Source organism: Momordica charantia, assembly GCF_013281855.1.
Source record: "Momordica charantia cultivar OHB3-1 chromosome 4 unlocalized genomic scaffold, Mcharantia_2.0 BLBB01000004.1, whole genome shotgun sequence".
Lineage (NCBI taxonomy): Eukaryota > Viridiplantae > Streptophyta > Magnoliopsida > Cucurbitales > Cucurbitaceae > Momordica > Momordica charantia.
In genome coordinates this window covers 21,855,432-21,871,303 of record NW_028275162.1, presented here as the reverse complement: position 1 = coordinate 21,871,303, position 15,872 = coordinate 21,855,432, and the positions used below count along the sequence as shown (strand labels likewise).

The 15,872-nt window shown below is 34.7% G+C and overlaps 2 protein-coding genes across 2 annotated transcripts; both read left to right on the top strand.

The window, feature by feature from the left end:
• Positions 1–5,872: 5,872 nt before the first annotated feature.
• On the top strand, positions 5,873–9,333 carry LOC111024494 (uncharacterized). Its single transcript, XM_022302191.2, has one exon. The coding sequence runs from the start codon at positions 6,269–6,271 to the stop codon at positions 8,816–8,818; it is 2,550 nt and encodes an 849-aa protein (XP_022157883.1). The 5' UTR covers positions 5,873–6,268; the 3' UTR covers positions 8,819–9,333.
• Positions 9,334–11,482: 2,149 nt separating this feature from the next.
• LOC111024501 (cation/H(+) antiporter 4) lies at positions 11,483–14,957 on the top strand. Its single transcript, XM_022302203.2, has 3 exons — positions 11,483–12,000; positions 12,555–13,565; positions 13,653–14,957. The coding sequence occupies exons 1-3, from the start codon at positions 11,746–11,748 to the stop codon at positions 14,778–14,780; spliced, it is 2,394 nt and encodes a 797-aa protein (XP_022157895.2). The 5' UTR covers positions 11,483–11,745; the 3' UTR covers positions 14,781–14,957.
• Positions 14,958–15,872: the final 915 nt, after the last annotated feature.

Sequence of the window (15,872 nt, the reverse complement as noted above, 5' to 3'; positions counted from 1 at the left end):
TTCTCCATTTTTCTCCTTCACTGAGGTTTCTTTTAATTTCCTAGTAACAGTGGATCATAGTATTCTGCTTTAAGTAGATGATATAGGTGATAAATAAGGGAATACCAAAGATTCGAACTATAAAATTTCTCAAGATTTTTCGAGAATCCGAAAAAAGTACCCTCATTTAGAATGATAAGTTGGATCCAATATTTGGTACAATGGGGGATAATTGAGATTTCAATAATAGATGGCAGCTATTAGTCCTAGACTTTTCAGCTGTATTTGGCCCACACCATACTGTTTTGTGGCCAAATATTATAGTTGTTAGAGCCACCTTCAACTTTATTTTTTGTCTAGACTTCCCATCTTCATTTGATATTCATTATTCCAGTTTTGGTGTGCCATTGGGATGGAGATTGAATCTTATGTCTAGACATTACTTAAGGGAATCCCTTTTTGTATAAAGTATTCTAACATTTGGATTTGCAATGCTAGAAACAAAAATTTCATAACCACTGCAATTTTAAATGCTTGCATATTATCATGAAAAGCCCAAAAACTAACCCCCCTTTTTTTTGGGTCTTTTGTGACCTTATATATTTTGTTTAGCACATGGAGGAGTTGGTAGACTTTCATGTTCTTTGCTGTCCTTGCTTGCTCTAAAGATTTCCCATTTTAAAATAAAGTCGGGCACATCACGGTTCCCACCATGATAGGAAAGTTTGAATCAATCTTTGTAATGGGATAAGACTCAAAAAGATCTATAGCAATCGAGCAACATTTAGAATTTGGAGTAGTATTTTTAAATGTAACATTCCTTTTTTCTATTGATACTAATGAAAAAAGGGAGAGGTTAAATACCGTTTTGGTCTTTGTATTTTGATAGTTATTCTACTTCTAAATGTTGAAATTAACTTCATGTACTTTCATACATTTTCAAAGTAGACCTGGTTGTTAGTTTGAGGATAGTTTTTGTTGATGCAGAATTATGGACATGTTGGCACGTTAGACATGAACTAAAGTGAGTTTTGAATTTGTCGGGTTGATGACTAGAAAATAGTACCTTGCACTGGTTTGGTGCTCAGCCATGTACATTCTAAAACTTAAATTAGAGCTTAATTCAAGCTAGTGTTGAGTCAAGTTTAGTAAGGTTGCGTTGAGATTGCGTACCTTTGTAAGGAGGGGAACTTGCCTTTTATAGGAGAGCTTTTGTAAGCTTAACCCTCCGTACTTGACGGTTATTGAAATTTTTACCGAAGATCAAGGATCATATGTCGGCACATTATCCATGTGAGTCCAAGTTGAGCTCGCGCTTTAGGGTTTTTAAAGATGTACAATAAAAATAATTCGTTTTTTATAAACTAAACCTATAGGAAAAATGTTGATATTTTGTAATGACAATGATAGAAGATATAGTCAAACTATAAGACTTGTAATTTTTAAAACGACAAAAATCAAATTGAAATTAAGTTTAAATCATAAACACTAATTTATTACATTAAAAATAGAAGATGTAAACATTAGTGATATTTAATCTAATGATGTATTCTAGACTCCATACTCTACATAGAAGGAAAATTGATTTAAATCCATTTATTAAATCCTTGATTTAATTTGTACTTCCTAATGAAAACCAAAAGGAAATCATTTGCTTTTATAAAAGAAAGAAAGACAGATGCTAATGAAATGATTGTATAAATTTTAGTGGTGATGGTTCCATTCATATTTCTTTCAGGTGGACCTAAAGTAAAAAGAAAAAGAAAGTAAAAAAAATAGAAAATAGAAAAGAAAAGAAAAGAATGGAAATGACATTTATCATTTCTTTTTCATTTTTGACAAAGTTAGAATATTAAAAGCCTAATTCTCTAATAATCAATCATATGTGTTTCATCCCTTAGTTGGTACAGTTGCTTCATTTGTCAATCATTAGGTTCATCAACTATCTAACCTATCTAAAATAATTTTCTTTTAATCATATACAAAATTTAATGACTAAAGTAAAATATTTAAAAATTGAAGAACTAAAATAAAGCATTTGAAAATTTAGGAATCAAAACGAAATAAATACAATAACTCAGGTAACAAAATAAGATTTAAATCTAAATATATTTTCTTTTATCAAAGTTTAATGATAAATATGGTCTCACCTAATACAAAGTGTTAACGTATCTAAAGAAATAGAATTAAATTCATCTTTTATTCTCAAAAAAATCTATGAAATTAAAATTTGAAGGGTAAACTTGACTCAATTAAGTTTTTAAATAAAAAGGCCCCACTCATCCTAAAATTAATTTTATTTTCTTTTACATGACATGACACATCAAACTTTGAAATTTTTTTAAATTTCTCATGCTTGTTTGCAATGATAAACTTCACTACAAATTTCTTTGAAATGACATATTTTATCTCAAATTAAAAACATAATTTAACGATCCAATCAGATAATGTAATTATTACTGCAGCTCTATAATTACATTATATTAAAATTTGAAATAAAAAGAAAAAGGAAAAAGAGTGAAACATGTGTGAAGTTTTGGTTATGCTTTTTGGCTTTAGCTTTTTGGCTGTTCATGTGAATGAAATATGATGGGGAACAGCATAATAACGTGGGATTACAAAGAGTATAATTTGGCAGTAATCAATGAGTTATACATTAATATTTCGAGAATACGGTGAAATATAACATTATCAACGTGGAAGTGAGGATTTGAATTTTCTAAAAAAAATGTAATTTATATTTTATAATTTTATGTGATCATAAAAAATATAATGATTTAAAGAGCAAAATGCGTAAAAGAAAAAATTTTGTTTTTTCAGTACAACATATAGAGGTGGAAAGTCGAACCTACAATATTTTGGTTGGAGTTCAAAAGAATTTTGTTTAAACTAGCTAATTAGCTCAATAATTAAGACATCTGACTCATTTTCTAGAGGTCAGAGGTTCAATTCTTAATCCCCACATTTGTACTAAAAAAACTAAGTAGCTAGGGAACGGTACTCAAGAACCTTTTTCAAAAATACTTTTATCTTTGCAAATAAAATTGCTCGTCAATCGCTCTTCAACTCCCAATCCACCGCCACTACAGGATTTACGTCTGAATTCGCGCGACGTGCAAAATGATGGATGTGTGTGGCTCACTCTCCCATGTTTATAAATCCAGAAGTAGATTTTATACACAATGCATGTATGTGATTTTGATAGCTCACCTTTAAACGAATAGTTCATATTATAACTAATTTGAGTGTCGAGTTTTTTTCTTCTTTTTTTTTACTCCTTTTGTAGGTCTCTTTGCAACTCGCCCTACCTCCTATCATAAAAGTGATCAGAATTCGGTTGAACCAATTTTAAGGGAGAGAAATTAAATAAAAACAATAAACTAATTGCCCACTTATTGGAATGGGAACCAGACATTCCTACAAATCCCATAATATGGGCATTTTCAAAAGGAATTATGTATTAATAAAGGTTCCATTTTGACCCAAAAAAAATATATATATATTTTTGAAAGGATTAATTTTTGCTCATGAGACACTTGATTTTTAAGATTTTTTGTCCCAAATGAAAGGCACAATTTGAATTAGCCCATTTTTGTAGAGATTGAATTGATCTTGCGAATCCATATTAGAATTGCAATTAATATTACGAAAAATCATTCAAAGTTAAAAAAATATTAAAATATTTGTTCAATCTAAAACATTTGAAAAATTTATCACCAAGTCTCACAGTCTACTAAAAAGGAAAATAATAATGATATTCAACTCATAGAGTTTCCATATTGGAATTAGGAAGTTATCTAAGACGTCTCGGAGGTCGAAATTTATAATTGTGGTTAGCTAAATTTTTAATGCAATCGAATTCTCTTTATCTAAGGAATTAGAATTGTACTCATTTAAAGAATACAAATTGCGGGATCTCGACCTGCTCTTATCTAAAAAATTTAAATTGCCATTTTCGAATTCCCTTCATCAAAGGAATTTAAAAGGGGAAGATAGTTTCCCCATATAAATAAAGAATAAATCACTTTTTGATATGCTTCACATTAAATCTCGATTCTAACTTAATCATATGTTGCTAGCACTCTTTCTATTTAGTAGATCTTGTCGAATTCCATTTTATTCTAGAAAATTAGTGTAAATTTTGATAGACCAAATTTATGCATCAACAAATATCAATAAAGGAAGAACGAGAATTCCACATTGGATCATAAAAGTGATAGAGCTAGTCAGGCCAAATAACGTGAAGGTGAGTAATACTTAATTTATGCCCACAGTTAATTCAATCTTAAATTATTATGTGGAACTATTAGAATCGAAGAATGACCCGCACAAACCTACCGTTAAGAAAAGAAAATAACAATTACAATATATATGTGTGTGTGTGCATACATACTTTGATTTGGAAGATTTTAATATGGGTTTTTGTCTCTTTCATGTTACACTATTCAAAGTTGACAAACTCGTGATCGGGGTTTGAGATTAGATAAATGAAGGGAAATAGAATCTAAATGAAAAAGGAAGCATATTGAATTATATATATATTTTGAAACTTTTAGATTATTATTATTATTATTATTATTATTATGGTGGAAAAGAAGGAAGGAGGGAAAGAGAGGAGGAGGAGGAGCGTGTATGTTTGTTAATGGGCCAGAGGCCCAGAAGTAGGGCCCACGGGGCAGCCCACTAAAGCCGACCACTCGGATTTCTTTTGGAAAGGCGGCACCGGCCACGCCCACGCTGCTCACGCTCTTCCATTATGGTTGGTTCCTTCGTCAACAGTGGAATATATTGCGCAAAAAGCATGACACGTTTCCATTTTTCTTTTCCTCGTATGAAATGACCATAATACCCCTATTCCTTGTTTTTTCTCCCTCTTTCTCACCATCCCTGCCTGCTTTTCTTTTAACTTGGTATGATATTAAATATTTGTCGACATGTCGATATTTTTATTAACTATCTATGAGTTGGATATCAATATAAAGGGTAAATCGACATTTCTATAATATTACAAAAAAAAAAAAAAAATCGACAAAATCTCATTAATTATTTTTGACTTATTTAACAATAATTTTTAACTTATTTAGAAATGATGAAAGGTTTAATGGTTAATTTAGATTGTTTTTATGAATTTTTATTTTTATACTTTTTTTAGAAATATCTTGACATATACATTTTATCGATATTTTTATCGACATTTCTATGAAATTGATACCTCGACATTTTCATCGACGTCGATATTTCAAATCATGGTTTTGACAAGTTTTTATCTTCCATCGTATTTGAATTTAAGGCCTTAAGACTCTTTTATTTGAGGTCATAGGTTTGAATCCTCGTACTCCCATATTTATTGTTAAAAAAGAAAAAAAAATCCCTATTCCACCATGGCTTGAACTAAATTAATATATAGTCATGCCATCATATTGGTACATGTAATACGACATAACACCGCCTAACAATTCAACTGACATTATTGAATATCTTTTATGCATCCGTTACAGTTTACTCCCAGTTTATACATATATAAACACTTATGTATAGTGTTGGATTTGTAAGAGAATGCAAATAAAATCTCAAAGATTAGGGGAAGGCGTAATCTATGGATAAATATCTTCATTGATATATAATTATGTACCAAAGAGAGATAATCGTAAAAGCAAAACGAATTATAATCCAATTTTGTAGATAAGACATTTATTACTTCGTTAAGTCAGAATCCTCTCCTTAGCGCCAAAAGAAACAAAAACATTGTAAACAAAAATCGACCATATGAATAAAAAATAAATATTCATTGGTTTATGTTTATCTTTAAAAATAAAATAAGTGACGTCATTATTTAAGTTCTTGGCGGTATTTGAAAAGAAAGAAAGGAATGGCCTAACCGATGAGCATGAGTTGAATTTCTTGAAAGAGAAGGAAGAAGAAAACCAGTCATCGCCAAATCTTAAGAGTTGAAAACCCATGAGCACAAATACAATTAATTATACAATTCAAACTACTCCCCCTGCCATTTTTTACAGCTTAATCTTCTCTCTCCCTCCTTCAAATTTCATCTCCTAAAGCATCAAGACACAGAAATCCACCCACTGTTTCTCCCAAAGCATCCCAAATTGGACGAGAATCTTTGCTTTCTCTTTGCTTTTCACGAATCTTCCTTCTCCCCTGACTTTTCCCCTTCCCCTGAGGAAAGGGTATTGGGTTTCTTCTTCCTGCCTTCGTAGAGAAGAAACGATCGTCCAGATCAAACCCACTTTGTCAATTTCTGTTTTGGTGGTTTTTTTGCTCTGGGGAAATGGTTCAGAGAACGGCGGCGGGCAAATATGGAGTTCAAAGTGAAGGTGTTAAAGGGGAGCGGAGGGTTGCGAGCTTTAAACCCACTTCTTCTTCTTCTCAGAACACGGATGGCAAAAACAGAGCAGCTGATTTGAAGAAGAAGATGAAGAAATCACGAGCCATCCAGCTTTCGGATTTTGAGAGCTTCACTTCGTCGCAGACTAGGAAGAACGTAACTCTGCCTGGTAAACCACCGCCTTCTTCTAATGTTTCAGAAATCAAACAGAAGCAGTCGCAGCAGAACCAGGCATCTGTGGTCAGAACCAGCGATGGCTCGCCCAATTACATGAAATCGACGAGCTGTTTCGATGCAAGGAAAGAGGTTTCGCAGGTCAGTGCTCGAAATTCTCGAATTAGTTATGATAATAAGAAACCCAGGAGAAGAAATTTAGAGAACTCAGCTCATGGGTCTGTCTCTGGCCTTAAGCCTACCAAGTGCTTGACGAAATGCTCCAGTAAGAAATTGGTTAGGACTTTGACGAAAACGCCAAGTTTTAAAAAGTCTTCGAGGGTGGCTCTGTGTGCTGACATGAACTCTAACAGAGCTACCTGTTCTTCCACTCTCAAGGACTCTAAATTTCCAGCATACCTCATGCTGAGTCCTGGGGCTACTGAGTCTGAAGGAACTTCAGCCATGAAGGTTTGTCCTTACAGTTATTGCTCGCTTAATGGCCATAGACATGCTCCTCTGCCTCCATTGAAGTGTTTCTTGTCGGCAAGAAGACGTTTGTTGAAGACCCAGAAGAATCTAAAAGTAGAGCCATCTGGTTGCGGAGTCAAAGAGGTTGATGCTGGTGGGAAAGTAGTGGATGAAGAAATGGCCACAGAGGTTTTGATAACCGATGGTGGGTTGGATTTTTTCATTGAAATTTATGCTGAAAATATGGCTGATGGTGCTGGATCAATTGATCAAGAAAGGGTAGCGGATGGCGATTGCACTTGTGTTACTTCTTTTACGGTGAACAATGAGGTGGAATCAAGTAATGAAGAGGACGACAAACTAGTTTCAGAGAAGATCTCTGATGTATCCATGGTCTCCGAGCTTTGTTTGAGTGAAGAAGTAACTGGAGGTATGTTCGGCCATGGGAATGAGTACGAGGACGATGCTGGTTCGACAGATACTGAGATGGAAGAGTGGGAAGAGCGGCAGTTTTTGAGCATGGAAGGCGATGATTTGGATGGGCTTGAAGATCAATTGAATGCCGAAACGGTGTGTTTATCAGATGAGACTCGATTGCAGGATGGAGAACTCGTTGGATATGGTCAGGTTGTCAAAGATTGTAAAGGGGTGTTTTCCAAAACAGAGAAAGAATTCTATGAAGGAAGTGGAGACTTTGAAGAACAGTTCTATACTGAGGATTCTGAGTTGAATCGCCATCCGGATTGGGAAGTGGAAGAGGCTAGTCAAGTGTCTGAGAGCTTAAGTTATGATCAACTTTCTTATTCAGAGGATGCATTTGATGAGATGGGTGCTACACAAACTATGGTTGAGAGAGCCGAGATAGAATATTTGGAGCTGATTCTGAATTCTGAACTGGAATCTGAAGTTATAGAAACTGACTGTGTAACTCGGGCAACAGAGGAAGCTTCAAATAAGGTACAGGAAAATCAAGATCTTCAAGTTGATGGTACCAGCCCAAACGAGTCAACAGGCAGCGGAGATTGTGTCGAAACCAATGAAGGATACTGCAGGATGGAGGAAGAAGTTTTCCTGTTCGATTGCCAACTCCCCGACCATGATCTTGTATTGCAAGAGGAAATACTCGATGCCGATATCGATAATCAAATGGAAAAGGAAGAACAACTTGATGATGCAAACCATGGAGCAGAGGTTTCTGAGGATGAAATTTCTGGTCAAGAAAATGCTAATATATGCCTAGAAGATTACTTGTCTCATGGACAATGCCAAGATATCTCTGCTAATGGAAACAGAAATTCTGTTGCTGAACAAGATGAAATTGAGTCTTCCACAGTCATGGAAATGACGGGTATCGAGGGGCCGAGTGATTTGAAGACAGATAAAACCTGTTTGAACGATAATAGCATTGCACAGGTCGACATTATGGATGGAAAAGATAGAGCAGATTCATCACTAAAAGCACCAAAAAGATCATCCCGTACCGCAATTGATTCCGGTCTAGAACTGGATCTCTCTATCAAGAAGTGGGAAGGCAATACGAAATGCAGGAGGCTTGGAGATGAATTAGAAGATCCAAGGAACTTCAATCCACGAGAACCGAATTACTTGCCGTTGGTGCCAGACCCGGAAGCAGAAAAGGTGGATCTCAAGCATCAGCTGATGGATGACAGGAAAAATACAGAAGAATGGATGCTTGATTATGCACTCCAACGAACCGTCACAAAACTCGCACCAGCCAAAAAGAAGAAGGTGGCGCTTCTTGTCGAGGCTTTTGAATCAGTCATGCCAACCTCCAAATGCGAAATCCATCTCCGGAATAATACTTCAGGAGCTTTTACTCCAGCAAAACACATTCAAGCTTGTTTCTAATGGTAGTAGCAGAGGTAAACCTCCAAACACCATCTTGCCAAGTTCATTTATTTCATAACTTGTTTGACCACTTAAATTAAAGAATTCAAAAAGGAAAAATTGTCATTCTAGAAGAAAGTTTGTAGCAGAAGATCAACAGCAGCAACTTGCTTGTGTGTTTAGGATGTTAGAGAAGCAAGATTAACTAATTTCGAGGTCTAATAGAAGTGTGAAAAATACTAGCTGAAGTATCATCGGCGATACGTAAGACGAAGAATGAGTGGCAGGAAGTTCATCTTGGCTTCCACACATCCCTGTTGGTGAACTGCAAGTTTGAGAGTCTGTCATTCTGTGTGTTCAAAGGGCATGAGAGAGAGAGAGAGAGTTCAGTAATGTGTGATGTCTGTAATTACAGTGTAAGCTATGATGTCAGTTTCTTCAAAGGATGTAATTTATGTACGCTTGTAATGAAGGTGTATTATCAAAACCTTCAAACTCTACTAATCTCATGACCTTTTTTTTTGTCTCTTTTTTAATTCTCTTCTTCTCCCGAGTTTCAGTTCGAGTTTCTATGAGTTTGAATCGAATCGGTCTGATGATCAGACTCTATAGTCCTAACAAGTGACATATCAATATACGACTTAACACCTCGATCCATACGAAGAAAACTTTAGAGCACAAGTGTGTGATACAATAATTTTTGCATACTACACCTAAGAAGATTAGAAAATAAGAGGCAAGTCATTTGACAATCACAGTTCCATCCAGATATGGCAATCTTATTTTTTGCCCCATGTGCCAAGATAGTTGTCAATGTCACTAAAGGCAAAGAATATGTACTAGCAAGTAACTTTCAATAAAGGAAAATGGATTAGTGATAGATTTGCATAACTGATTGACAAAATCTTAGCCTCTGAATCATTCAGATGCTATGAAGTAAATGGATGATGGGGAAAAAATGAAGGTAACAAAGAATTTTAGAGGTCTACGTTGTGATAAAAATCGACCATATGGAGAAAGATCAAAGCATGATAAGAGGTAGGATAAAAGTTAGGTTTAACGGTGTAACTCTCATGACTTTGGCTCTTTTTTATGAGCTCGACATCAATTACTAATTTACTAGAAATAGTAACTAGAAATAGTAAAAAGAGAGTTGTTTTTCGTCTAATTTTATGAACTCACTCTTTTTGTAATTTATTATTATATTTTGTAGGTTAAAAAATATTTTTGTTTTTTATTTTATTGAAGTAACAATTTAGTCTCTAAATTTTAGTACGTAAGAACTTAGTTTCAGTTCGATGAAAAGGAGCAGAATAATCATACATGACAACAAAGTGGCTGAAGCTACCGTGTCTGATTTCTTGGGTAATTTTCATTTTATTTGTTAACTTTCTATTTAAATACTATTTTTGTCTCTGAATTTTTTTGCTTCAGTTCATCTTGTTTATTGTATTTTTAAAATATTAATTTGGTCTATGTATTTGCACAATGTCCATTTAATCATTGTACTTCTAAAAAGTGACTATTTCGGTCCATATTTGTAGAACTTTAATACAAATTTTCTATACAATTAAAATCATTTAATACAATTTTTTTTTGAATTCTCAAATCCTTTGAATTCATTTTTATAGATTTGTTGGACAAATTTTCTCCATTTTCTCTCTCTTTCTTACAATTTCTCACTCCCATTCTTTTTCTCTCATCTTCTTTATTTTCTTCTCAACTTGAAGAAGAGTAGTGCAACCTCAATTTTTTTTTTCAATTTTCTTCATCTCCATTATGTTTTTAAACTTTATGCAACTCAAGTTTATTCAATGAAAAATGAATCCGTTTAAATTGCATAACATTTCTCTTCTATCGTTTCGTTCTATACCTTACTATCTTCTAATTTTAGATGGAAGCTTTCTGCAATTTGTTGTTCATAGTGGTAGGGAGTGGAAAAAAATGGGAAAAGTTATCCAACTAATATAAAAAAAGAATTCAAAGAGATTTTGGGAGATTTTCGTCCGATTATGAGATTTAATAAAATAATTAAAAAAAGCAACAACCAACACTTGTCTTGTTTTTTATAGGACCACGTGAGGGTAAGGAGCACAATGCTCCTCACCGGTGAGGAGCGAAATTTTTTCCATTAAATATTTAACAACTAAGACAAATATATATAAAAAAAAGAGAGTTTTTTTTTTTTTAAAAAAATAATGAGAGTTTTTATCTTTTCAATAATGATGAGGACAAGATTTGGTCATGGCTCGAAGAAGTATTTTCCTTTAAATAGTCTTCTGCTTCCAACTTTGGTTAATTTAAATCATTATATTTATTAAACAATAGTTTGGTCGATTTACTTTAAAAAATGATGATTTTGGTTTCTTCATTTTTATTCGCATATCTTACCCACAAAATTTTTTTAAAAACGTAACCACAAATTCATAATAAATTGGATTTCGATTGCGTATAAAATTTATATTAAAGTTTTAAAAATATAAATCAAAATGATCCCTTTTAAAAAATATGAAATTACAAAGCTGAAATCAAACATGAAAATGAACCAAACATAAACCAAAATAGTATTTAACGAGAGAGAGAGAAAAAAATGAAGAATTGATGAAAATGAAGATTTTGATTGAAGCGAGTAAAGGGGATTTGGATGGTGGTTTAAATTTGCTAAATATAAGAAGAAGAAGAAAAAAACTGAAGACGAACAGTCTCACAAGCTTCTGCTTATAGAACCCTAACCAATCAATGCTGTTAGCCTGTTACAAACAAAACGCCACAAATTCTTGGTTTGTTTTCTTTACCTGAAAAACCCTGCAAATTTCATCCCTCTCTCATTCTGCTCATGTTTCACCTTAATAATCTTCCGTATAAACCTGCAAAAATCCCCATCCATCGCCATAACTTGCAGCTGCGGAGGAGGAGGAGAAGGAGAAGGAGGAGCCCTTTCGGAAATTATGGATACCAATTACACCATTTACGATGAGATTATGACTACGGAGAGTGGCAATTTCATCACCTTCTGCTTGACTTTGCCTCCCAAGATAAATTCCCATGGCATTTGGGATAGTGTTCTCGGGCATTCGAATGTTGAGAGGCCTACTCCACTCCCATTGTTGGAGCTTCAGATGCTCACGATTTTTTGTGTCACCATGCTCCTCCATTTCTTCCTCCAGCTCCTTGGCCTCCCTGTTTTTGTCTCCCAAATGATCGTACGTTTTCTTTTTTCTTTTTCCTGCATTTTGTTATATTTCTCCCCCTGTTTCGTATTATACGTGAATACTATTTTTTAGGGAAGAAATCAAGAGGTGAATCAATATTTAGAGTTGGAATATTGTAGAAATTGATGAGTTTTGGGAGATTTATTTGATAGTTGATTTTCTGCATTGGTTGGGCATGTGATAATTTTTTGTCTGCTTTTTGCTCAAAATTAGTGGGCGAAGTTGAACAAAGGGTAAAAATAATTGCAACGCTTGTTTAAGATAGGAGAGTGTGTAAGTTGAAGAAGAATTGCAACACTTGTTTTAAGCCCAAGGTTCAGTTTGATGACATTAAAAGTTTGGGGCAAAAATTGCTTAACCTTGCTAAGTTTATGAGAAAAATACTGCATGATCAATGTACTAGGATTTGTGAATTAGATTAGGCCAGATTTTAGGAACTGCCAGAAAATATTGAATACTTTAAGCTAACAGTTTAAGCTTTTGGATCAAGAGATGATTTAGCTTTTCCTTTTTCTCTGCTTCTTTTGTGGGCACTTTGTTACCAGGCTGGCTTGATTCTTGGATCATCATGGAGGGGAAACTCCGAGTCATTTGACAAATTCAAAGATTTTCTATTTTCCATTGGATCCCAAGAGATCTTGGGCATGGTGACGGGATTCGGTTACACACTTTTTGTTTTCCTTATTGGAGTTAGGATGGATTTAGGTGTGGTTAAGAGATCAGGGAGACAAACATTGATAACTGGTGTTTTGTCAATAATTGTTCCTGCACTACTTGGCTTGATGGCAGCAGTTGGTCTCTCGAGATTTGGGGAGGAGGATGAGGCTGCTAACCTGGAGTTTATAGCAGCAAACCAATCCTACACTTCATTTGCAGTTGTGGTTTCCCTGCTTGAACACCTTAAGATTCTGAATTCTGAAGTTGGTAGATTGGTGCTTTCTTCTTCAATAGTAGCTGATATGGTAGGCCTGAGTTTCTCATTCATTGTTAGTGTGGTCGAAAATGTCCACAGCCATGGCGTTTTTGGTGCTTCAATTGGTTTTATTTTTACAATTTTGTCTGTTGTCATTGTTCTGTTTGTCTTTCGGCCTGTGATGCTTTGGATTGTCAGATCCACACCACATGGGAGACCTGTGCAGGATGGATACATATGTCTCATCATTCTATTGGTGCTTGTATCTAGTGTAACTTCCAACATCATGGGACGAACTATTTATTCTGGGCCATTTCTCTTGGGTTTGGTTGTGCCTGAAGGACCACCATTAGGAGCCAGCCTAGTGAATAAACTCGATGGCATTATTACGTCAGTTTTCATACCACTCTTTATCACCATCGCGGTGATTAAGGCTGATCTTTCGTTTATCAACTACAGTGGCTTATTTTTGGCTAAGTCTATGACTGTGATCTTAATAACCATTATGGGGAAAATGGCTGTGTGTGTTGGTACTTCTCTGTATTTCAAGATGTCTTCTTATGATGCCTTGGCATTTGGCCTCATAATGAGCAGCAAAGGCATTGTAGAGCTTGCTGCCTCCTCCTACTTTTATGACAGCAAGGTAAGGCCTTAACAGAATATAGACTTTTATAGATGTGGCGATGAACTAAAAAGTAACTTTTAGTTGGTTTGTTATGAAAATTTGCAGGTTCTGAGTCACCAAACTTTTGCAGTGTTGGTTGTTGATATTTTGATTATCTCGATTTTGATGCCGATGCTTGTGAAATGGATCTATGATCCTTCAAGAAAATATATTGGCTATCAGAAAAGGAACATTCTCAATTTGAAGCCTAACGCCGAGCTGAGTGTATTGGGGTGCCTTCATACACAGAATGACGTACCTGTCTTGCTCAACCTTATCGATGCCTCGTGCCCGACTGAGGACTCTCCCATTTCCCTGTATGCTCTTCACGTTGAAGAATTGGTTGGTCGGGCCACCCCGGTTTTCATTTCGCACGAACTTCAAGACCAAAAGGGTTCCTACAAGGAGTTGCTCTCAGGTAATATAATCCAGATGCTTCGCAAGTATGAGAGGAACAATCGAGATGTTGTATCGATTGAGGTATTCACAGCAATCGCCCCAATGAAGCTAATGCATGAGGACATATGCACTTTAGCAGCTAGGAAACTCACTTCTCTGATAATCCTTCCATTTCATCGAAAATGGACAAAAGAAGGATACATTGAATCAGAGGATAACAATATCAGGGCCTTAAATTGTCACGTCCTAGATCGGGCACCCTGCTCCGTGGGAATCCTCATCGACCGTGGCAATCTTACCAGCTCTCTTCCATTTGGACATTCACGTACACCATCACTCCAAGTTGCAATGATTTTCATCGGCGGCCCAGACGATAGAGAAGCATTCTCGTTTGCCACACGCATGGTCAAAGATCTGAGCATCGCACAACTCACGGTGATACGCCTACTCGCAGAAGACGAGAGCGTAAGCCATTGGGAGAAGGTTCTGGACACAGAACTGCTGAACGACATGAAGCACAGTTTCGTCGGGGGCGAACGGTTTGCGTACTTGGAAAGGAGAGCAGATGAGGGGTCGGAGACGGCAGCAATAGTGAGATCCGTCTGCGACGAATATGATCTTATAATAGTTGGAAGAAGAGATGGGGTTGAATCACCACAGACTTCAGGTTTGATGGAATGGAATGAGTTTCCGGAACTTGGAATTGTTGGGGACATGCTTGCTTCTGCTGATTCAGATTGTAGAGCCTCCACCTTGGTGGTTCAACAGCAGCAACAATGGATATATAAGCTATGATTTTCATTTATTGCATCATTTCTTTTCTTTTTCTTTTGGGTGTGTTTAATTGTATCATAGTTTTAGGGACATTATTTTGAAGTTATTGTGCTATGAAAATCCTCCAGAAATGAGGACAAGCAGTTGTTAAAGCCATGAACTAAGTCTTTTCTTGAATGATTGGGGGAGGCTTTTTTATTTTCTTCTTTTTTTTTTCTGGGTATATATTCAAATAAATCTTCAAGAGTCTAGAAAGATGGGTGCATTTGGTTAGCAGATTTCCAGATTTCGCAATTGAATATCAATTTAAAAAAATTGTTCAAGGTTTGTTTAGCAAAATATATTTGGAAATTAGGAGTAGTTACAAACTAAATTTTAATTTAATCTAAATTTATATTAATTAATTTATTAACATTTTTTTATGAATTTTATATGATTATTATTTTACAATATTATATAATTTAGAATACATTAGAGTTAATAATGAAGTAATATATTTTATTAAAGTTTTTATCTTTTTAATGTAATTATGTCTCTTAAAAATTTCAAATTCTGAATCTGAAAGCACTGAAAACATAATTCTACCAAACGTCTATTTTATCTAATTTCAATATAGCCTAATTTACAATAGGAGAAAATTTGGTTGCACACAAATCTCATAGCGGAGATCAGAAGATTGAGTTATCTTTCATGAGAAAAGCCCGAATTAAAAAGGGAAAAAAATAAAATAAAATCAAAACAATCACCAAAGCTACTCAAAAAACCAAATAAAAAATCATTACTAGGAGACACAAATCATAGACGGATAAGATGAGAAAATATTACCCTTATTTTAAAGTTATCATCATATTTGGAGTGATTTTAATATAGTCAAAATTATTTTAATCATTTTTCCAAAATTATATTGATATAAAACATTAGAACAGATTTAAAATAGTAATTTTTTACAATGATATACCGTCTTCTTCGAATTATAACCAACAAAGATCATTTCGTGATATTTTTCAATAGACCTTTGGGAGGGCAAGCCTCAACCTTACCCAACCCACATTGGTTTATTTAAAAAAAACAAAAGAAAAAGAATAGTTTTCTTTTATATTTAAAGAAACAAAT

What these genes read in the sequence shown, in the direction of transcription:
- LOC111024494 (XM_022302191.2), top strand. Translation starts at nt 6,269, where the DNA reads ATGGTTCAGAGAACGGCGGCGGGCAAATATGGAGTTCAAAGTGAAGGT.
- LOC111024501 (XM_022302203.2), top strand. Translation starts at nt 11,746, where the DNA reads ATGGATACCAATTACACCATTTACGATGAGATTATGACTACGGAGAGT. An exon ending in TTTTTGTCTCCCAAATGATC is followed by an intron (nt 12,001 to 12,554) that starts GTACGTTTTCTT and finishes CTTTGTTACCAG; the next exon opens with GCTGGCTTGATTCTTGGATC. An exon ending in CCTACTTTTATGACAGCAAG is followed by an intron (nt 13,566 to 13,652) that starts GTAAGGCCTTAA and finishes GAAAATTTGCAG; the next exon opens with GTTCTGAGTCACCAAACTTT.